The sequence below is a fragment of the Macaca fascicularis genome, chromosome 3, assembly GCF_037993035.2.
Source record: "Macaca fascicularis isolate 582-1 chromosome 3, T2T-MFA8v1.1".
Classification (NCBI taxonomy): Eukaryota; Metazoa; Chordata; class Mammalia; order Primates; family Cercopithecidae; genus Macaca; species Macaca fascicularis.
Window position 1 is genome coordinate 138,489,642 of NC_088377.1, and position 25,509 is coordinate 138,515,150.

Genomic DNA, 25,509 nt, shown 5'->3' on the forward strand with positions numbered 1-25,509 from the left:
GGATATATTGAGAACTTATTAAATCTATTTATGGATGTCCCAATTCCTAGTCTCCCTGTTTAACCCCCAAATAATTTGCAAGTCTACCACTTGTTTCATCCCCTCCAGCAATAAAGCTTCTGGTTTTCATACCCTGCCCTGTCCAATTGAGCTATCATGACAACTGAGCTGGGGATGGAAGCAGCCCAAGCCAATCACGACCAATATTCCCACTTGATATGGTTGACTGTGCCCCCCACCCAAATGTCATGTTGAATACCCACGTGTTGTAGGAGGCACCCGGTGGGAGGTATATGAGTCATGGGGGAAAGTTTTTCTCGTGCTGTTCTCATGATAGTGAATAAGTCTCATGAGATCTGATGGTTTTATAAGGAGGAGTTTCCCTGCACAAGCTCTCTCTTTGCCTTCCGCCATCCACTGAGGTGTGACTTTTTGCCTTTCACCACTATTGTGAGGCTTTCCCAGCCACGTGGAACTGTAAGTCCATTATAAACCTCTTTCTTTGGAAATTGCCCCGTTTGGGTAAGTCTTTATCAGCAGTGTGAAAACAGACTAATACACTAGTGTTCTTACTTGAAGATCAGTAGCTTCTCATGAACAAATGCTGCTCAGTTTGTTATAAACTTTTGTTTAATTTCCAAAATGCTGAAATGGTTGGTTGTTTTTTAACATTTTGTCCAGCTATACAACTCATTTTTTGGGAGAAAATTTTATTTATTTTATTTTGTGATCTTTCTATTTAATTATAATTTTGGCAGCTTTTATAATGTATTTCCTGAAATAGTAATAAAAACACCATATTTCTCTGAATTTTTTTAGTCATTCTCAAAATTGTTTTTTATACTTAAATATTTAAAGTATTACATATAAAATAAAACACAGGTAATGAATGAATTTTGTTTTGGCATAAGATTCTATAAATGATGGTTTCTAAATATTCCATTATAGTATTGATTTCATGTGCATAAAAAAGAAAGCTGCAGGCCTAATGTACCTCTTTCTAATATACCAGCCAGAATTACTCATCTGACAACCTAATAACAATTCTAAATAATTGAATCAGACTGAAAGAGACAACAATATTCTGAGAGATCTCAGAAATCTGAAGAAAATAGTTCAGATATCTTATCAATGTTTCATAAATGAGTCCATTAAGTTTCTGAGGAAGATTGTGACATTCTTAGAATCCTAAAGAAAGTTGACAATTAGCCATGATTAAACTCACAGACTGTGTCCTCATCCTGTTATAGAATTCTTAACCTCTCCTTGCCTTCATTGATACTCAGTGGTAAAGTTTTTCTACCTAAAATTTTAAAAATCTGAGTAGAAGTGATTAAGAACAGCTTTTTAAAAAGACAAAAATAGCTAGTCAGACTTTCCATTTTCTTGTATTTATCAATGGAATTTCCACCACTGGCAATATGTGAAAACATTGAGTTGATTATGTATTCATTTTGCAGGGAAGGTACATATATGCATACATACAAATAAACACAGCAATAAGGCCTCTGTCAAATATAGGGGAAGATTTTTTGAATTAAATTTATTACACTTGTAATATTGATCTTATTTGCGTAAATTTATTAGTCCCACTATGCAACCAAGTAAATTATACATGCAGAAATCTAAAGAAAATAGTGATAATCATAAATATTTAGGGGACATGAAATATAAAAATAAATATATTACTTACTTTGTAGTTAAAGGTTTTCTATTTTTTTCTGAAATAACTTGAAAGTATGATTATTTCTTCCAAATACAAATATTCTCCTCTTTTTTCCTTGATTATAAGTGTTTATAATGAAAATCTACAAACCTAATATAGAAGTTATTCAGAGATTTATATTCAGACTATAGATGAAACGTGGTAAGAATAGTTCTATATATCCTATTGACAGTTCTCAAAGATATAATATTGTGATCAGCAGATTAGTTTTAAAAAAGCAGCTACAACAAAATTCTCATGTTCTACCTAAATAATTAAAAATACTATAAACACAATTTGTCCACCTTCTGTAACTGTTAAATCTATTTTAAATAATGTGAACTAACAGAAAGAAGAGTCACAATAAATAAAGAACTATCTCCTACTATAAACAAGTAGATATGTAATATTGAATATGGAATCAGCCTTGAGAAGATGTTTAAGGAACGTCCAAAATATCCTTTTCCTTTTACTCTCTAATTTTACTTCTGTAAATATATTGTAAGGGAATAATAAACTATAAGGCAGCATTTTTTGATAGGTATGGGAAAAGTCTGTGGTATAGTCCTTGCTTAAAGAACTTACCACTTGAAGTGGAGCTAATGTACCTGAAACAATGAACACATGAAGCTATATGTTGAAAATTAAAATACGTTTCATAAACTATGTGTACATATATTAACATGTACAAATTTTTGCAATGCTCTTTGTTCAAATAATTTTACCAATGGAATGTAGAGAACACATATTTCCCCATTTTCTCATGAATATTTTTGTTACTCTGCTTTCCTTTATAGCTAGAGATCTCAAAGGCAAATGTCCCCCTAGCTTTCAGCTTACAGTAGCTAAATGATAAATGCATGTATCATTCTCAGCCTTCTTCTTCTATGTATACTTATAAATGTATATATTTGCATGTATGTATATATAATAAAAAATATATTGTAATATGTAAAATATTTCCTATAAAATATGGTAGTGGTAAAAATTACAAAGCTAAAAATAGAAGCCATAATTTTACAATTTATATTTTTTCCTTCCTGCCTTTTTTATACACATGTGCACACACACTAAAAGTTGAAAGTACATTGTAATATAGTTCAGATACATATCTTTAATATGGTATAAATTGCCCAGTAAATACATTTTCCTTTTACCTCAAAAGCTCTTCACAAACATAAATGTAATGACTGGATTTTATTACATTGTATAGATGTTTAATTATTTACTTCAACCACTTTCTAATTGATTGGCATTTATGTCTTCTCCCCCTTTCCATTATTATATAAACAATGCTGCAATGAAAAAGTGCTGCCTTATTGTTTATTATTCCCTTAGAATATATTTACAGAAGTAAAATCAGTGAGTAAAAGGAAAAGGATATTTTAGACGTTCCTTAAACATCTTCTCAAATTTCTTATCAGAAAAGTTCTACTACTTTGCACTCCCAAACTAAGAAATTGTTTTTCATTCATTTTCCACTATGGAAATTTTAAATCATATAATTGTCACAAAAAGATATTGTAACTTAGTTCAGAAGCCAAATTTTATATCATTTTGCTCTAAGTATTATTTCTTTGGTTAGTTATCAAGTTGATATTTTGTCCAATACTTAATAATTTAATTGCCTCCTAATCATCCTGGTGGTGAGGGACAGATTCCTGCCTGTCCTGGGGTTATGGCGAGGGCTGAGCACATTGCACCTGACACTGGACAGATGACATCAACAGCAGCTTATTAGTCACATATGCTCAAAGTTTGGGGCAACAGGACACCACACATGACACAGAGCCACACGGGGTTGTACCGGGGAACACTGAACAACCAGAGCCTGTGCAAGGCTGGGTTTTTAGTATCAGAAGGTTGGAGCGCCCCTAGGTCCTACAGGGAAACTTGGTTGGCTCCGCTGAATAGTTCCTCAGACTGGCAGGAAACGGAAATTCCTGACCCCCTTGATAAAGAGGATTTTTCAGCGCGGGAACCTGATCCATTAGAGCAGAGTTGGGGTTGTGGGGGAGGGCGTGGGATGGGAGGGAGCTTGTGGTCCGACCCTCGTTATTTTATCAGAAAATTAGGCAGCATCTAATATTGAGTCTTAACTATAACCTTTAGACCACAATTAGCTCTGTTTCTTTCCTTTCAGTGACTTATCTACTTAATATGCAGGATAATAGACTATTTTTATTTTGTTTGTTTTGTTTTGCTGCAACACAGAGTATATGAAAGGGACCAGAGTATATAAAAAGCTAGGGCCAGCATATGTTGGGCCCAGTAGACAAATAAATAGTCTAAGTTTAATTTGATAGGGAAGATTGGCATCTTGAAATCATTGAAAATATAGCTTCGTTTATGAGGTCTTTTAAAAAAATTTGTTTTGTTTGCTTCAAAGTTGAATTCTGAAGGAAGCTTAATCATAATGAATGAATAAGATACACGAAAGTTTGAATAAATAGGTTGGATCACCTTTGCTTGTGAGTCTACTGCTGCTCTCAAATGCGGTATGGTAAATAAAGAGGTACTGAGGCAAAATATGGTGAGCTACTCCATGTGATTTGGATAAGTTATGGCTAAGAGTCACTTAACATTTCTCCAATATCAATTATATGAACATTTTATGAGAAAACTAATTTTTTTCAGATCAGCCAATTCTTAAAATAGAAAGAGTTAAAACAATTATGCCATCTCTTCTGTTTCTCGTAGAAGACCAAAAGAAAGCAAAGCTGTCACCCTCAGGACAAGTGTGTTCTACCCTAACTGCTGGAACTAAACAGATCCTACAAAGTGGGCCTTAACACTGAATTTCTCCTTTCCCATATAAAATGGCTTTTTCTATCTTATTATTTTGATAGTGCAATTACATAGTATTCATTTCCTTTTTTTTCCTCTTTTTTTTTCTTTTTCTATTTATTTATTTATTTATTTATTTATTTATTTATTTATTTATTTATTTTTTGAGACGGAGCCTTACTCTGTTGCCCAGCCCAGGCTAGAGTGCAGTGGCACAATCTCGGCCCACTGCAACCTCTGCCACCCAGGTTCAAGTGATTCTCCTGCCTCAGCCTCCCGAATAGCTGGGATTACAGGTGCCTGCCACCACGCCTGGCTAATTTTTGTAGTTTTTTAGTAGAGACAGGGTTTCATCATCTTGGCCAGGTTGGTCTTGAACTCCTGACCTCGTGATTAACCTGCCTCAGCCTCCCAGAGTGTTCACTTTTTCATTGTAAGCCTTGTTTAGGAATATATTGAGCATAAAGCTATGGAAATAGAGTAAAGCTCAGATTGAATCTCTTTTGAAATCACAATTTCTTCCTGGTAAATTCTGGTGAAAACATGGATTTATTTACTCAGTAACAAAGGAAGTTTTTATTCTCAGGGTGAGTTTCACAGAAACATTATCATTTCTCCTGACAGGTTGCTTGGATATTGTGTTCCTGCTAAGGAAGTGACATTATAGACTTTGCTTCCAGCTGGAGGTAGCTGAGCACATTTTCTTATCCACTCTTAATAAAATAAAATTAAAGGAATGAATAATTGATTACATGAGAGTGAAGACATTCACAATATTCAAGGATAGGAGGATAGATGGTAATATTAATGTGAAACGTAGGCATATAAATGTAAAATGTATGTGAACTGGCAGTAGAAAAATAAGCAAGGAGAAGTGGGATTCAATAAAGGAGTAAGGATTTATATTGATTTTCTAGAATATTTTCTTGGCAGTTGGAGTGATGATCAAAGGTAGAAAGAACAAGGATGTGAAAGTCAAGAGAAAAACAATGAGTTATCAGCTTTTTTGTATGCTGGACAACCTACAGCAAGTTTCTAACTCTCCTTAGCAGTCTCAGCTGCTTTGTCGTAAAACTGGTATGAATAGTACATAACTCAAAATGTTGTGGAGGTGGTTAAAGAAAGGCAATGCAAAAAAAAGCTACGGGATAGTGTCAGACACATAGGAGACACTTGGCAAGTGTTACTCTTTTCTTCCATCCCTGAAGACAATGCTGAAGAGATTGTGAAAAATCAAATACACTTAACGTAAAATAATATTGGCACAAACAACAAAAATCAAATAAAATCCATCTGTTCAAAGTCATGTGTTTTGAGATGTTTTGACAAAAGATCAATACATCCTATAGAATAGAAAATTAGATGAAAATAAACAAAAGCAGCTCACTTTTTGCTTAAAGCATAATTTCAATGGGATATTTGAATATTTTTAGCCCAGTTATTAACACCATGAAATACATTTTTGTCCATTCCAGATAGTAGTAATTATTTTTAATACAGTAACGAAAATAACCAAAAATAACTATACTAAATGACTCTTCAGTGAAAAATTAGCCCCTGATATATATAGGAAAGTAGAAGCTGTTGAATTATATTGAATATCTCCTTCACCAAATGCAAATTGATTTTGATGAGAACAGGTTCAGCCTGTAGTGTAAAAATAATTTGGCATCTGGATTTTATTTATGTACCTAAAATGACTCAGCAAATTGAGAACTTTTCTCTCTAAATCAGTTTTCAACTCCCTCCAAAATATAGGTTAGTATAATAGTTATTACATAATCAGACATATATGGCACTTTGTTCTATACAGATATACATACCAAGATATAGAAATATTAAGCCAATTACTAATTCATTTAACAGATATGTATGCAATTCATATTTGGATTATAATGCTAAAAGCTATAATATTAAAAGATGTAATAATCTCATCTTTATAATGTTGGAAAAATATAGATATAAACATACATAAAAGTATATGCAGTAATAGAAAAATGGAAATTATACTGACAAAACAAATGTAATGTTTCCTAACTAATTAGTTGCAGCTACTGCAGATTAAACCATGTAGTATAACTTGTGGGCTGCCTAAGCCAAAAGCATTTCCTCTGCTTAGTCTTGACTGAGAAATGCTGGCTTCCAACACCTTTTTTCATATCTTGGTACTTTCTCTTTTATTATTTGGTTGCAAATTCTCCCATCACTCTTCTCTAAAATTGAATGGGGAAAGGAGGAACTGGAGTGTGCTACTGTCAAACCTATGCCTTCTTATTGTAAACCAAGTGAACTGGCATAAACCAAACAGGAGACTCACTGCCAAGTCACTTGTTTGGAGAAAGAATATGTGCTTCACTCCAGATTTCCCTCATATTAGCTGTGTAGCCTGGAGTTTTGAACCTCTCAAAGCTTCATTTCCTCACATGCAAAATACAGGGCTTTTTTTTTTTTTCCGTTTGCTCTTTTATTTTAAAATCCAATGAGATAATGTAATTTTAAAGGCATTTTCTAAGAATAGAATACAATATGCGTATACTATCTTACCCAGCCTATTTCCCTTCCTTCCTACCCTCTATCACTACTCGATCATTGTTGTAACTACTATAAACACAAATGTCCTGCACATTTTGCTACCAAAATAATGTATACATATGTTGTGTGCACAACAAATTTCTGAGTATGATTTTTATCCTTGTATTAGTTTTCTATCACTGCATAACAAATTTAATGAGTTAAAACAACAGATATTCACCATCATCATTTTCATGGGTCAATAATCCAGGCATGGCTTCAGTGGGTTCCCTGATCATGAATTTATGAACTATAATCTATGTTAGTTGTGCTGTATCCCTTTCTGGAGCTTGGGAGACCTCTTCCAAACTCATGTGGTTGTTGCTAGGATTCAGTTTCTTGTAGATGTGGAACTGAATTCCCCATACGGTTGCTGTCAGGCAGGGGCCACTGACCCCAAGTGGTCTCTCTCAATTTATTGCTATGAGGTCCACTAACATGTGACAGCTTAGTTCTTGAAAGCCAGGGGGAAATCTCTTACTCTAGCCTCTTAAGATGGAATACAATATAAAATAATTATGGTAGTGGCTATCTATCACCTTTGCCAGATCTTATTGATTAGAAGCATGTCACAAGTTCTGCCTTCACTCAAAGGGAAGGGATTATACCAGGAAGTGGCTCATTGGAAATCATGATAGAGTATTTCTGCCACAATCCCATATTAAGTCAAGAAATCCAACAAAAGATTCTATATTTAATTTTGAATCAGAATAGTATTTTTCTTCCTACTTACATTTTATATAAGGAAAACTGACATTTATTTTGTCAAGTGCGTCATAGCTTTACACTAACATAAGTTTACACCATTTTATTTCCATCATCATTGTAGAGTTTCTTAAGTGTCTCTCAAAAAAACAATTTTCTTTAACACACAAAGTGAATGACCTCACCCCACGTCCTGGCCTGCCATCAATTTAGTATCAAGGCCAAACCTATAAAGTGACCCTATTTTCCAGGTTTGTGACGTCTAGCCTCATATCAAACAATCATTTTGTTTTGGACCCTAAGTACTGCTAAATGAAATAAATTTCCTTTTCATTGCCTTTTATAGAAGAATCTGGCAAACTCTTCAGATGTAGTCTTTATGCTTCTAATTTTGCAATTGTCTTATATAAGCTAAAATGAAGGAAAAAGAAAATCTTTATGTCATTACATGAATGAAGTATGCATTTGTGAATGTGGCAGTCCTGACAAATTTTCTTGGTAGGAATTATTCCAAGTCTATAAGGAGGAGAAAATCCTATGTGCTTTGAGTAAAATTACTTTAACAGCATACATCATCTGTCATTTGAAAAGTGTGTTCTACAGAGCCAGAATACCAGTGTCGTTTTTGTGTATTTTTTAACTTGTCTTCCTTATTTCCCATGCCAATGGTCATTTCAGTCATATGGCAGGCCATCTTGGACTCATCTCATGCAATATACTGTGAATATGGAAAGGCTTTTGTACAGTCTTTGAACTGTACATAACATTTTAATATTAATATTATTTAGATTACATTAGAAAAGAGGTGTGAATGCAAGTTCATGGAAATGTGAGATGAATTGTTCCTTCAAATTCTTCATGTACATAAAGGATATACATTTAAAACTGGAAACAGGCCAGTTGCAGTGACTCACGCCTGTAATCCAAGAAGTTTGGGAGGCCAAAGCAGGCATCACCTGAGGTCAGGAGTTTGATAACAGCTTGACCAACATGGCAACACCCCCTCTCTACCAAAAATACACAAAATTAGCTGAGCCTGGTGGCAGGAGCCTGTAATCCCAGCTACTTAGGAAGGCTGAGGCAGGAGAATCGCTTGAGCCTGGAGGCAGATGTTGCAGTGGGCCAAGACTGCACACTGCACTCCCGCCTGGGGGACAGAGCAAGACTCCATCTCAAAATAAAATAAAAAAATAAAATAAAACTACAAACAAAGGGATGCTGAACAGCAGTTTTCATGCCTGGAGCAATTGGCTGGATAAGAAAAAGCTAATGGGCATAAGTGAATTTATTATTGGAATACTCAGGATTAGAGTTGGATTAAACTTGGCATGAATGTGCTGTTTCCATTTTGATGTTGCTAAAAACTGTAAGGTATGGATTGTTATTAAGGTGATTGATGTACATTGTTGTGTTTATAGGAACGTTTTTTAAATACTGACCAATAATTAAATAAATAATGAAAATTATTTAGGTCTTCATGTTTGAGAATTAATGAACAAACTGTTGCATTTCATAGGACAAAAAGGGAAATCATTATGAATTTTTAATATAATTTGGTTTACTTTCTTAAACACTTTTATGTATAATTTACAACACAGAGATAAGTAAGTGAAATAATATAAAATTAAATTCTCACAACCTTACTCAAGAGTGTAAGTAATGTGTAAACTACATAAAAATCAATTTAATGAACTATCCTTTGGGGACTTTTCTATTATTCTTGGAACTTTATAGGCATTATTATATGTATAATCTGTCTTCTTCTTTAGCCCCACTAATGATATAACTGAACTAAGCAATATATTTTTATTCTAGGATAGCTTTATTATAAAAAATCAACACAGTTGATTTAAACTATTCATAAGAAACAGTATGTTCATTAATACAAATTTTGCTTTCCCTTGATGCTTAAGTATAGGATATGAGAGTATTGAAATTAAACAAGTATTTTAATTTTATCCAAATGCAGTGTTCTAATTATAACCTCATAATATTTTAATATATATTTTAATGTTGAAAATGAAAACATTCTTTGTGATACTTTAAAATACTGGAGCTTTCATTGTAACAGATTAATAAACACATAAAATTGGATTTAATCTGTAAATTTAAATGCAAATGTAAAGATTTTTCCTTAGTATGCTCATGTTTGTTTTGTGCGTAGTTTATTTTTAAAGTGACTCCAAAGTAGCATATTTATCAAATACTTATAATGTACGTAGAGACTTAAATTGTAATTCTAAGGTTAGTAGAGGTAATGCTTTTTCTTAATGGTTTTGCTACCTTTATCATTGAATTTCTCTTTTCTATAAAGATCCCAACCTTTGAAGGTTTTCTAAATTTTAAACTTCTCGGTAAGACTTTCTTAACCACAGATATGCTTATATATCATGAAATTACCACAACTTATGCCTTTCTTTTTTAGTAAAGCACTTATGTTATCTGGAGTAACTATTGGTTTACATGTCTCTGTATGCTGTCGTACTGTGAACACAAGAACAAGACCATTTTCATGGCATCTGAAGTAGCATTTCATCAATGTTTTGAGATGAAACAAAAGCAGAGAGATGACATTATGTTGATAAAAATTTGTCAAAAGTTGAAAAACAATACTATACACATCACTTGTCAAGGATCATTTACTTCTAAGAATTTCAATTCAAAATTAATGTTGCTTCTTGAGTTTACAAAAAATTCCATTGGTATTCTGCTTTCTAGATTTGAGGAGTGGTGTTACATTTTTATAGAAATATTTTTATTCATTTTATCTATATTTGAAATAAAAAACATTACAGTGCAACTATAGAAATATGAAATCAAAATATCCAGATTTAATTCTTTAAAATTACATAAATTTAATTTCTTTTCATGACATTCAAATTAGGGTAGAAGCAGCTACTATAAAACAAACAAACAAATGTTATTTTCCCTGGGTCCATTTATTTTCTAATGTTCTATTCTACAAAAATTTTTAAATCTTCCTATGCAACTTAATTGTCTACATGAGAAACAATAGCAGATGGGCACATTGGCTCATACCTGTAATCCCAGAACTTTTGGAAGGCTGAAGTAAAAGGGTCACTTGAGTCTAGGAGGTTGAAAGCAGTCTGAGCAATATAGCCAGATTTGGTGTCTGCTAAAAATAAAAAACTTAGGTGGGCATGGTGGCACTTAGTAGTCCCAGCTACTGGGGAGGCTAAGGTGGGAGAATCCCTAAGCCCATGAGTTTGAGGCTGCAGTGAGCTATGATCACACCATTGTACTCCAGCAAGGGCAACAGAGTGAGATTTTGTCTCAAAACAAAAAACAATATAGCAATGTCAACAAGAGGAACAGTAATTGTTGAAAATTAACTATATGACTGAAATTGTTTCTATGTATATAGTCTCATTTCTCACAGGATCATTTTGACTGTATTATTCTATTTACCAAAGACATGAGGCTTGTGAAGTATACTTCAAAAGCATTTTTGAGTATTTGAATTCACTATTGTGAGACTATATATTATAAAATTAAATAATTATTGTGTCTGTGCTACTTTATTGAGATGGTTCTAATTACAGTTTCTCATCACTGATCCTTTACCACAGGGTTTGAGAATGTGCTTAGCTACTAGAAATCCAATGACTCTGAGGACCCAACTACTTCACCTTCAAGACACTGTCATTTGCAGAATGAAACTAAAACCAAATTTTTAAAGTCCTTCATGCCAATGAATAGATTTTGAAGTTCCGCAACTACACTCTTTTGTTTGTTTTCTGTTTTTGTCTCCTATGTTGGCAAGGCTGGTCTTGAACTCCTGGCCTCAAGCAATCCTCCTGCCTCGGCCTCCCAAAGTGCTGGGATTACAGGCATGAGCCACCACACTCAGCCTGCAACTACACTTTTAGCCATACCTTTATAAGGTATAGCAATCTTAAGTCTATTTGTGGAATCTGAGTTTTGATATGGACTTCCTGGGGGAAAAAAGTGTTTTTAAAGGTATTCAAATAGAAGGAAAGCCCCAAAATATGTGACTAAAGTATTAGTGTTATATATAGGATCTGTTCCCATATTTGTAACCCATTCGTTTCTATAGAAGGAATTCTGCAAAAGGATTTTCTTGTTTTATTTTTATAGAAATGTCAATCTTTCTAATTTTTATAGCTTAAAAAATCAAGATTGCTCAATAGTCACATTAGATTTAAAATAATTAACATGCATTGCTTTCATTAAAACAGGGGTTTTCAACCTTGCCTCTAGTGACATTTTGGCCTAGAGAATCCTAGGAAGATATCCTGTGCATTGTAGGATGTTTATCAGCATTCCTGGCCTCTACCCACTAAATGCCAATAGCATCGTTCCATGTTGACAACCAAAAATGTTTCTAGACATGGACCAATATAACCTGGGAGGAAAAGTAACCCCCATTTGAAAGCCACTGCTTTAAAAGAAAAGGGTTCCTGCCTATAATTCTAGCACTGTGAGAGGCCGAGGCAGGAGGATTGCTTCAGCTCAGGAGTTTGAGGCCAGCTTGGACAACATAGTGAGACCTTGTCTCTACAAAAAAATAAAAAGAATAGAGCTATTCAAATATTCCATTATTTGTCATGATTAATATGTGTTTGTTTCTTGCCTTTCAAAATAATGATCTTAAAACTGCTATGCATTAAAGCATACTCATGCACCACATAATGTTTTGGTCAATGATGAAGCGTATATGCAACAATGTCCCATGAGATTACAGAACAGTACATTCACTGTATTTTTCTATGTTTAGGTATGTTTAGTCCTCTATATACTTGCTAATTTTTAGCCCTTTTTTAAAAAAAACACAGAAACTAAAAATATCTACACTTATATTTATCTCAATTAGGTTTCTCATAATAATTATTCACCCTGGTCTTTTCATGTGGCTAATTCCAGAAGAACCTGTACTGCAAAGTAAGAGGCAGTTTACTAAGATGTTCATCAGTCAAGAATAATTTTATTGTGTCTTGTAGTAAGTGTCAGGTTAATACACAAACAATGTTAGTTGATTAATTAAGGCTGAAAAATGAATAATAATTTAAAAATTATGAGCATGTTTTCACTTTATAAATTACAATTGTTTGTATGATTGGTTTGTGTCTTCTCAATTTTGAATAGTCATTACTGCTCTTCTGTAAGTAAAATGTTTCTTAATTTCATAAGTGAATTGTATGCTCTGGGAACACTCATAAAATTTTTACAAAATACCTAGTCAAAAATTGGCAAGTCCTGGGTATATTACTGAATATGGCTGAATTCAAAAAATTACTTGTTAATATCAGGTCAATCATTGGAGAGTCTACCAAGATCTCAGAAAATCCTATTTTATATTATTGAAATCAGAATGACATACTTTGGTTTTGGTGTCCAGTTCCAATATTCATGTTATGTTTAGCTTCTGGGTACCTGATCTACTTTTTGTTATCTCTATAACTTGTGATAACTATTGTCCCTTCTTAAATTAGTACTAATAATTTGCTAATTGTTTACTACAGGTAATGGATTAGGAATTAGAATTGTGGGTGGTAAAGAAATCCCTGGACATAGTGGAGAAATTGGAGCCTACATTGCCAAGATTCTTCCTGGGGGAAGTGCAGAACAGACAGGGAAACTTATGGAAGGTAAGAATAAGGAATTTTACAGTAAAATAAAATGAATGCACTCATATTAAATGCATTTTAATTTAATATGCAAATGTTCTCACCATTCTCTGTGTAGGTAAACCTCTCTCCTTATGGTTAGTTGTGAAATTTTGGTATAGTAATGTAAAAGAAGATATGTCCACAAATATATTCATTTTATTTTCAATTGCATTGTCCTTTTGGCAGTTAGCTACAGAAGTATCTTGTTTAAGAAACACTGGTCAAAACTTTTTTACTGACTGGGGCAATTTTATTAAAAAACACTTGAGTTATCTATGATAGTGTTTCACAAACACCAAGAAAAAATATGTTGGAATTAGAGCTACAAAAAAAAATCAAATGATTCAGTACACGCTAAGGTTGGGTAAACAAGTATGGATGGCCCACAGGCTTTATCCATCTGCTGCCTGCTTCTGTAAACACTGTTTTATTGGAACACAGTCATGATCGTTAATTTACATATTGAGCCTGGGTGCTTTACCAAAACAATAGCAGAACTGCATTCATGACAGAGAATGTATGGTCTGCAGCATCTGAAATACTTACTCATGGCCCTGTACAGAAAACATTTGCCAACCCCTGTCCTAGGTGTGGTCTGTTTTTAAATACTAAATGCCTCAGTACCTCAAAAGTGTTTTAAAGTAATGATCATTAGAACAGGAGATAATGGGCCATAAAATATGTACTTAATCATTTTCATTCAGTAAAATATTGGACCTAGATTCTCAAAATACATAATGAAAATTTTTCATTGTCAATCAGATAATATGGTCATTTCCATTCTCCAGATTCTCTAACATAAATATAGTTCGCAAGGTTTTGGTGATTTTTTTTTATAATGAACATTGTCACAAAGTAAATGCAACCTTTTTATTTTCTCTCTATATATAATATTACTTGAAAAAAGTTTTTCTGTCATTTCATAGTTTAATAAATTTTGTCTGCTGTTGCTTAAAAACTTTAATCATGTTAAAATTGACTCACTGTGATTTTCTCAAATTACATATATTGGAAACTTCCAAAAAATGTCCATGGACATTTTGATAGACTATTAGAATAAACACAAATTAGAAGCAGTATTTATTCATCACAGTGTTGTGCTGGAGCCAGGTTGCTCCATATCAATAAGACATTCTATACAAATATCTTCCCAACTTCAAATTCAGTAACATCATGATGATAGCTTGAATTGGCTATAGTGGCAGCATTTACAACGTGGAAATAGGCAAATGCTATAACTCAAAACTTTATATTTGCTTGCTTGCTGAATTATTTACTTTCAGAATGCCAGCTTACCAGCACATCACCAAATAAATAACTAAAAGCATATTGTTGGCCGGGCGTGGTGGCTCACACCTGTAATCCCAGCACTTTGAGAGGCCGCGGTGGGCGGATTGCTTGAGACCAGCAGTTCAAGACTAGTCTGGCCAACATGGAGAAACCCTGTCTCTACAAAAAAAAAAATACAAAACTTACCCGGGCGTGGTGGTGGGGAGCCTGTAGCCCCAGCTACTTGGGAGGCTGAGGCACGAGAATGGTTTGAACGTGGGAGGCGGAGGTTGCAGTGGGCCAAGATCACGCCACTATACTCAAGCCTGGACAACAGAGTGAGACTTTGTCTCAAAAATAAATAAATAAATAAATAAATGCACATTATTAAAAATATTCTAATGGCATTCATAAAAGAGGAGAAGTTAGGAGAGCTTGCCAGATAGCTCAATGAAAGGAAAGACTGTACGAATAAAGAAATAACAGTTATAAGCAAAGTACTTGGCGCATAGGCATTTTCTATTACTATAACTCTTTTATGTCCAATGATAATTTTTGGTGTTACAGTCTAATAAGGATACATAAATTGAGACCCGTTTTTAAGGATGAGAGTAATAGGATCACTTTCACCTAGTATACCTTAGAAGAAAATTGAACATGCTATTTTTATTTTAAAATAAAATTTGCAATAACAACTGTGTCTAATATCATTTGACAAAAATACTTGAATAATTTATAAATATCATATACTTTTTTGGATTAACACCATGAAAATCCACAAATACTACAAATTAGCATGATTCTAAAGACAATATCAACACAGGATATACTATGATGAAGCGATGCTCTCTGCACTTTGTAGTCTAGGTGGCGTTTATTAAGTTCATAAGTTTAATTTTAAAAATAGATATGACACTATCTCAAGAGAGAAAATGAAAGTAAATCTAAAATTATATTTGTGATTTTACAAGCTCTAAGACTGATACTAAAGTCTTATTTTATTTCGGAACTAGTATTTTTGCAGTTTATGTAATTGGTTTAAGTGAGAAATCATTAAAAACTGTATGCATAGGATTTAAGATTTTATTTTTATTAATTATGGTATTTATTCATTCTCTCAAAATTTTGCCAAGGTGTTAAGTCAGGCCTTTCTATGAGTATAAATCCTCTGATTGAATCCAGTTCTTGTATAATCAAAACCCATAATTTGTTATTTATAATTTCCAGCTTTATTTACTCTGATAACAAAGCTCTTTAATAAACTACTTGTTAATATTTCTATTAGATTCATGATACTGTCTTGACTGTCAATATTCAAATACTGTTTTTGAGCATTAAATGTTTTGGAGAATAATGTCGACATATGGTACATCATATCTTTCCCCCCCTCATAAAGGTTATACTTGTATTCTACACCATCAGGTGACAATGATAGAAGTTTATTCCTTTAGTATCCAAAGATTAACTAGCTAGAAGTTTACAAGTCCAAAAGGGTATACACAAGAATTCACCTTGTTTAGACCACTACATTTACTGGTACGTGTGTGTGTGTCGTGTGTGTGTGTGTGTGTGTGTGTTTTATACTTGTTTTTGTCTATAGTTCTATGTTTAATTTTACACTATATCCTTCATCCTCAACCCCTTATAGATTATCCCAAAATTCCAAAGCAGTAGATTGGTTGAGATACAACCCTGATTTTTATGCCTTATGTGAGGTATTATCATGATGTCAATTGTATATCACTGGAGGTTTTTTTCCAATTAAAAAAATTCATCATTATTGATTTTTTAAAATTTATTTGTTGAAGGCAATAAAGGTGTTGAACATTTCATAATTTGAAGTTAACTCTTTCCTAAGGAAAAATTATACCTACGTTAATAAAAGATAGATGGTGTGTTTATGTAATTTGATTTTTCCCCGTTTAATTACTTGCAGGCAGACTTAGAAATTGATCATCTCTTTCATATATATCTTTGTTTTCTGTATTTCTGAATATAGAATTATATAGACTGTGCCCTTACAGATTCACTGTCATCTTCCAGTTTATTTAAAACATGAATGACAACTTGGTTGGCAATAGAATTCTTAGAGCGTACTCTTTTCTACCCTAATCTACAAAGCTGTTGTTCGGAAAAGCTAAGTCTCCTGCTTTTCCTGAGTTTGTTCATTTCTCTTATCACAGACTTTTAAAAATATTTTGGTATAGCTTTTACTTTTAGAGTTTTATTTTTATTTTTAATTGACAATAATACCTATATAGATTTATGAGTTACAATGTGATGTTTCAATTCATATATATATTATGGAATGATCAAATCAGGCCACCTAGCGTACAACTGGATTTTACAACATCAGATTCTAACATTTTAACACTTTTGCAGCATCGGTGTCATAGACTCTGACTATGTTGGCTTTGGGAAAACAAGAGTATTTTCAAATTCCCTCTAGCTTTTGTTCTATATATTCACTTACAATACATTGAGCAGTCATATAGGTTTTCTGATGTTTATAAGCCAAGTGCGGCTGGGCGCGGTGGCTCAAGCCTGTAATCCCAGCACTTTGGGAGGCCGAGGCGGGCGGATCACGAGGTCAGGAGATCGAGACCATCCTGGCTAACACGGTGAAACCCCGTCTCTACTAAAAATACAAAAAGAAATTAGCCGGGCGTGGTGGCGGGCGCCTGTAGTCCCAGCTACTCCGGAGGCTGAGGCAGGAGAATGGCGTGAACCCGGGAGGCGGAGCTTGCAGTGAGCCGAGATCGCGCCACTGCACTCCAGTCTGGGCGACAGAGCGAGACTCCGTCTCAAAAAAAAAAAAAAAAAAAAAAAAAAAAAAAAAAAAAAAAAAGGCCAAGTGCTATTGGTTTTAAAACACTCCTAATGGTATATGTGCCATCTCCTAAAATAAAAAAATGCAGTTCAAGAACTTTACTCTTAAAAATTTCCTGAGCCATTTTTTAGTTTTCAATCAGTCTACAATGATTTTCTGAAAGAACTCAGAGAATCAAGTACTTGAAGGATTATAATGTCCCAAAAATCTTAAAATTTATTTCCCGGTAACATTTAGTAAGCATTCCTACACAAATACTGGACAGAGAATAATCTTTTGCCACCTATTATTCTTTGTTTTAGTTGCGTAAATTAGTCTTTGTTCTATAAAAAAGATGAAGACAAAAGATCTGGGGAATTTACAAATCTAAATTTCTGAAGTGCTATTTCTTGCTATTTGATTTAGGATACAATATTAACAATTTTTTGACCAGCACTGTTGGGGCTGTGAGATGTTCAGCAGTGTTGGAGTATTAAATGGTATATAATGTTGTCTCTCATTTTCGTCTTTGTCATTGGTATTTTTTGTTGAACTAGTTTGAGCATCTAAAAGTGTACTAGAATATATGAACTTTGAATAAATATTTACAACTTTCATTTTAAATCTTTACCCTAGATTAATTATTATAAACCTTTTTATATTTAAGTTAAATATAACCAACATCTTACCTAATAGACTTTAGAAAAGTAGATGCTTCCTCTATAAATAACTGTATTTTCTCTTGACTGTTTTACTAGGTAAAACCTACTGATTACAATTTTAGGAAGTTTTGCATTTATTACATGCTTATTCTTTAAAAATCACTATCTGCATATGTTCATCTAAGATCAATATTCCAACCCTCTCCAAATTTGGGAAATTTGTAAACAATTGTCAAGATCTCATGACAAATGGAAACTTCGATTTTACTCTGATAAAGACCAGATTCAGGCCGGTCACAGTGGCTCACTCCTGTAATCTCATTGCGTTGAGCCCAGGAGACGGAGGTTGCAGTGAACCGAGATTGCGCCCCTGCACTGTGTTCCTTACCACTTTGTGCACACATCTATTGTGTACCTTGACCTTGTCAGTTTTTTTTTCCCTGCATGCTCAGTGTTCAACACAATGCCAGTAGCAAAGATCCAAGCAATATATAAAGAAATAGGTGATTTAAAAAAAAAAAAAAAAAAAAAAAAACTTTGTTTTCAAAAGTAGGATACTTATTAAGACCTCACTCCTCACAGGATTGTGTGAAGCAAATAAAATGATATGTGTGGTTTATATACTACTATTTGTAATTAATCATATACATTTAAGCATTTAAGACAGCATCAATATTTCTAAACCTTTTAATTATCTTTTTATAATAGTATACAGAATGCAAAGTTACCTCTGTGCACATGTTCTCACAACCTTGAACTTAACTGCTCATGTATTTACATACATTTATTTTAGGTTTATTTTTTTCCTTGATGTTACTTTGCTTTGAATTTAAATTCAGATCTCTGGGATGGGAGAACAGGGTCATTACTGACAGAAAAACCCCCCAATCTAGAACTACAGGACCATCTTCCTGTGCAGTGACTGAGTATGGGAAGGAGATTTTTCTCTGCCAGTTCTTCTTTAGTCCAGAAGATCCAAAATTGTCTTTATGCTGTGGCTGAGCAAGGGTAAGGACACAAAAGAGAGGAGTTTTAGATTAGAAGTTAGGATCTCAACTCAAATAAGTACTTTGTGCAAGTGTTTTCTGCCTGACACATCTGTTTGTGATTCGTTTGCACTTAATAGTGAATGGGTTTTGCTCTCAATCTTGTAAATTTTCATTGAAACAACTCAGTAGTTGAATTTCTCCATTACACAGTAGGCACAGAAAGTCAAGTTTTGACGTTTAAAATGCATAGAACTGGACATGATGTTCCTTCCTTAAGCTGAGCCTCTTCCCCAGTCAGCAAAATTGCCATGTAAGACTCACATAGCTTATTCGTACTTTTTTCTCATTTCACTTATTAAGATGCCCAGCACAACACCTTACATCTGTGATTCCTTCTTTGATTCTAATGAGAATGGAGGAGGATGGCAGGAGTGTGGATGGGGGATGGAGTGTCTCAGCTTTCTCATGGTCCAGTGCATGCAATTTAACACTTAATCAGGTGATGAGCTGTAATTTTCATTAAAAAGGTTCAAATGTGCAAAATAATAATAATAATAACCAAATAATATAGCAAACAGCCATGTACCTATCATACTGTTTTATTGTCTCACAATTTTACCATGTTTCTTTCATATTTGAAAATGAAATAGGCCCCTATAAATTAGTTAAAGCTTCCTGTAGTCACCCCTCAACTCACAATCCTCTGTTACAATCCCAGGATAAAATATCAGAATTAATTTGGGTTATACTTTTGCTTACATTTCTTTACTGTGTTATGTATGTATCCACAACTATATAAGATTCATTTTGCTTGTTTGAAAAATTGTATTTAAATAATATCTTGCCACACATGTCTTTTTGCCACTTTTAAGTCACCTGAAGTTTTGGAGATTGATCAAAACGTACATGTAACTCTAGTTCATTTATTTTCACTACTGGGTAGAATTCTGTTACTATATGTCTCTAATACAGTTTAATTTAAGCATTTCCTGGTTATTTAGGGCATTGTAGTTTTGGTTTGCTTTATTTTTACTGCTTTAAACAATGCTATAATTAGTTTTTCATGTAGTCTCCTTGCGACCATGTATAGGAGTTTATTCTACAGTACAACTTAAATTTCTGGGTTATAATGACTATCAATCTTGTCAAATAACGTGGAAGAATGTTCTGTGGCTTCTTCTACTAGTTTATTTTTTTTCCAAATTTCTCTCCCAAGTGTTTCATACTATTTTTACATTTGTCAGTGTCAAATTAGTGTTCTCATCTCTATACATACTTGTTCCTCCTTCTTTACATTTCCTTTTATCAAATCCGTTGTGCGATGGTTTCCCGTTGTTGCTTTCATTTACTTTTCCTTCAGTAGTGCTCAGTATGATCATATTCTATTAATCTTGTTAGCTTGTGGATTTTTCTCATCTGAGATTTGACTCATCTTTTTGCCTATTCTTTAATTGGATTGTTTGTGAATTTTTAATCATTTTAGGGCATCTTTATATATTTTGAACATAATCATTTGTCAAATATGTAGGATATAAATAGCTTTTACCAGTATATGGCTTATATTTTTAGTTTCTGTCTCTTTTTTTTTGGTAAAATTTGAAGTTTTAATATAGTCAAATTTGTCATTTTGTTTCAAGTAAGTTTTATAAATGTGTTGTATTGTTTAGGAAATTCTCCATGCCCTGAAGTCTTAAATATATTATTCTTCATTTTCTTCTAAAAACTGTAAAATGTTACATTCCAGAAATGTTCTTAAGCTCACAGAATTAAGTTGTTTTTAATGTATCTGTGGTCCAAAGTAGAAAGTTCATATTTTAGTTTTGTTTTCTTTCTCAATATGTATAATCAGTTTTCTATGCACCATTTTATTAAAGCTTTATATTTCAGAACTTAAACAGGACTTTTGTCTTGTTTTTTCAACAAGCATTCCTGAGCCATCTCTGGAGTGGCTCAGCTCCTGAGGGGCTATATGCCTCTGGGTCATTTTTTTTTATTGGCGCATAATAGTTGTACGTATTTATAGAGTACATGTGATATTTTCATGCATGCATACAATGTGTAATGATGAAATGTGGATAATAGGGATACCCATCACCTCAAACATTTATCATTTCTTTGTGTTGGGAACATTTAAAATCTTTCCTTCTTGCTACTGTGAAATATGCAATAAATTATTGCTAGCTATATATTTACTATATTCATGAGATCAATTTATTTAGCTTACACATGTGAGTGAAAATATGTAATATTTGTCTTTCTGTGTCTGCCACTGTTTGTGGCAAACAGTGTATGAGCATTTCTCTTTCTTCAAATCTTTGCCAGCATTTGCTATTTTCATCTCCTTGCCGGCATCACTATTTTGAAAATAGTCATTTTTAATGGAGTGAGGTGAAATCTCATTATGGTTTTAGTTTGAATTTCCTTTATAACTAGTGATATTCAGCATTTTAATGTATCTTTTGGCCATTTGTATGTCTTCTTTTGAAAAATATCTATTTAGATCTTTTGCTCATTTTTTAAATCAATTTATTTGGGGGGTTTGTTGCTATTAAGTTGTTTGAGTTCCTTATACATTCTACCTATTCATCCCTTGTCAGATGGATAGTTTGCAAATATTTTCTCCCATTCTGTAGGTTGTCTCTTCACTTTGTTGACTGGTTCCTTTGCTGTGCAGAAGATTTTTAGGTTGACACAATCCCATTTATCAAATTTTGCTTTTGTTGCTTATGCTTTTGAAGTCTTACTCAAAACATTTTTGCCCATACCAATGTCCTGGAGTATTCTTTTAACATTTTCTTCTAGTAGTTTCATAAGTTCAGGTCTTAAATTTAAATCTTTATTTAAATTAGAGTTTATTTTGATATATAAGAGATAGTGTTCTAATTTTAATCTTCTGCATATGAATATCCAGTTTTGTCAGCATCATTTCTTAAAAAGACTATCCTTTTCCCAGTGTATATTCTTGGCGCCTTTGTTGAAACTGTGTGGCTGTAAATGCACGTACTTATTTCTGGGTTCTGTATTCTCTTCCATTGGTCTATGTGTCTGCTTTTAGGCCATGCCATGCTCTTTTGGTTACTATACCTTTATAGTGTATTTTGAAGCCAGGTAGTGTGATGCCTCCAGCTTTGTTCTTTTTACTTAAGATTACTTTGTCTATTCATGGCATTTTGTGGGTTCCATACAACTATTAGAAAAATTGTTTTATTTCTGTGAAGAATGACATTGATTGGTATTTTGACAGAGATTGCATTGAATCTGCAGATCATTTTACATAGTGTGGACATTTTATCAATATTAATTTTTTCAATCCATGAACATGAAATATCTTTCCATTTTTTATGTGTCCTTTCAATTTTTTATCCATTGAAATTGAAGAGGATACATAAAAATGAAAAGATATTTCATGTTTTATGTTTCCATTGTAAAGATCTTTCATTTACTTAGTTAAATTTATTCTTAGGTATTTTATTATACTGTAGCTGTTTTAAATAGGATTGCTTTCTTGATTTCTTCTTCTTTGCTACTACTGTGCGCCATTTTTTGAATAGTGTATCGTTACTCACACTTGTCTACTAGTCCCATCTGTCATATATTAATTTTTTTAAATGCATGCACAGATCTTTTCTGAGTTCCCTGTTCTGGTCTGTTTTTCTATCCTACTGGCCTATTTGTCTATCCCTACACCAATATCACACTGTTTTAATTGTAACATCTTTATATTAAGTCCTGGCATTTGGCAGGTGGATCCATCCTAGAGCTGTTCATCAAAATGCTCTCGGAACAATTCTTGACCCTTTGGTTTTGCATATAAATTCTAGAATCTGCTTTTCAATTTTCATGACAATCTCTGTTGAGATTTGATAGTGATTTCATTGAAGAGACTGATTAATTTGGAAAAAATTTAGACATATAGTCATGTCCAGTTGAGTCTTCAATAAGTTGACAATGCAGGATTTTGCTCTACTTAGAGACTTAGTCATTGTATTCTGAATTAATACAATAACATGAGTTAGGACATTAAAACAATTATCCATAGCAAGTGTTAAACTTATTAACAATATTATATGGTTTTATCAATTTATACCAATATTATATCTCCAGAAAAGGTAGAGTAGAAGATATAGATAAAATCAATTTTACTTGGTAATATCATGAGCTAAATCTAAACTTTTATGTGCATATCATTGGTTCTAAGCTTTATTTAATCACTGGATATTTTGAACTAGTTCTCCAAATTCATTTTTGTCCTAGTTGTCTGTGTTATAACATAATTGTGAAATACATTACCATCATGATACTTTTAAAACTTCAGCAATTTTTGTAAGAGGACAATGAATCCACAAGGACTAAATATCATATATTCAGTGAACCTAAAACACCGTTTATATTGATAAGTTGTTCAACTTTGTTAATTTAATAAAATCTTTTGAAGATAATTTGTATCTATATTATGTATCTATATTATTGTATCTTGTATCTGTATTAATTTATATTATTATAATTGGTAAATTTAGAAAATTTTTGGAAAACTCTTTGGAGTTAAGATAGAAATATAACATTAAAATCTGAATGTGTCTTCAAGAACATTCTGAATGGAAGAGCACAAAGCTAAAACCAATGATATCCAAATTTGCTTATAGATTTAGCCAGAGCTACATGGCAAGTAAGCATGTCCAAGGCCATAAGACATGTAATGAAATGAGAGAAACTTCATTGTTTGTCCATAGGTATTCTCTGAGGAAATGCCTCTGCGATATTAATTATAATTCGTGCATACTTTTATATTCTTAGTTTTTAGTTGTTTCAGAGTAGGCGATTGAAATTGGTCCAGCTAGCTTGCTTTTCTTCTTAAAGATGAACTGACAGGGTTTCTGGCAAGAAAATGCTGTTGGATTTATTGTTGAGAATCAGCGATTGAAGTAAGGGTGAAAGTTAGCTGTTTTTGGAGTGGTGGTTTTGGTTTTAGAAGTTGGCCTCTGGAATTCCTTGTCATGAAAAAGTCTTTGGTAGAAGAGCTAATTCCAGTAGCATTATTAGAGGACAGAGGACGTACTCCAGCGTAACATAAGGAAGAATGTGCCTAGGCAAGAAAGTCTCTATTTCTGCTTATGCTTTTTTGGCATATGTTACAGATGGCATGGCAGTGATCAAGGTTGGAGATCAAGAAACACAGCACACAGATGAGTGAGCTTCCTTGTTCTTGTTCCAGGGGGATTACCAGGTACGGATTGGTCATTAGCATGAGATTTCTCAAAATTCTCTAAAACTGGTGTGTTAGGTACACATAACACAGACCACATTTCATGTTGATAGGAAGATTTTCTAATATGTATTTAGGAAACTATCTTCTTTGAAGAAAAATACAAATTATTGGTCCCTGGGCTGATAGGTTGTAATATATTATTTTTAAGATGTAGTGATATCACACCACATCAGGATATTAGTGATTAGATACATTGCCAGTACAAAGAAATATGTTTCTCTTCTTTATCCATTTATTTTGCAATTTATCAGAGGAAAATTATGCTTACATTATAATTTTTGTGATAGAGACATGAAGGAAACTAAATAATGTCCTGTTTTATGCAGTCCAATGCCCCAAATCCTAATTTGATTGCCTTCATCAAGGGTGACATACTTTGAAATATTTGTGTGTTCAGTGACATTGCTTCATGAGGAACAATTGTTCCTACAGTTAAATTTCTGGATTTGTCTAACCAGTATTTCATGGAATAGACTGCACTTTGTTGTAAGCTTGGAGTGATTACTTTGGAAGCAAGGATGCTAACCTATCTTTTTAATATCCATACCAGATCTTCAGCCAGCCAATGCTTTAGTATCTCCAGTGATTAGTAGAGAGCCATGGTTTTAGAGTTAGATCAGGATTTAAATTCAGATCTGGTACATATTGCCTGTATTTTTTAAAACTTTTAGTACCCAGGTATTCTTGGCTGGATAACTGGGATAATAGTTGGCAAAATTGTTATCACATTTAGGAATAAGATATAGGAAACATAATGTCATGCTTAGAATATTGTAAGTAGTAAAAAGAAATCTCTGTTTACTTTCAACTTTGAAGGTCTTTGACAATAAGAAGAATATTTACCATATTAAGTTTGAATTCTGTGTCTTCCATATTTGTGTATGCTTAAATCATTGACCCTGATCAGGTCTGAATTCTGAGTTACAGGAGGAGATAATATTTCTGATGAATACAGCATCGAACTCGGAGTCAGAAGACTCTGAATTAATGCTGTCTTCAGGAATTTAGGGAACTTACTTGTGTTTTCTGTATTTCCTTTTATATCATCTGTATAATTAGATTTCAGGATCTAACTCACATCATTACAATGAGGAT

General features: G+C 33.2%; 1 protein-coding gene across 7 annotated transcripts in view; it reads left to right on the top strand.

Moving 5' to 3' along the window:
- PCLO (piccolo presynaptic cytomatrix protein) overlaps positions 1 to 25,509 on the top strand; it is a 401,999-nt gene that overhangs the window by 264,578 nt on the left and 111,912 nt on the right. For 6 of the 7 annotated variants that reach the window (XM_015447837.3, XM_015447839.3, XM_005550357.4 and 3 more), the window contains exon 10: positions 13,273 to 13,398. In XM_015447837.3, coding sequence (XP_015303323.3) covers positions 13,273 to 13,398 — 126 coding nt within the window. Of the gene's footprint in view, positions 1 to 13,272; positions 13,399 to 24,283; positions 24,373 to 25,509 lie in introns of all 7 variants that reach the window. The other variant, XM_045388675.2, reaches the window with a different exon arrangement.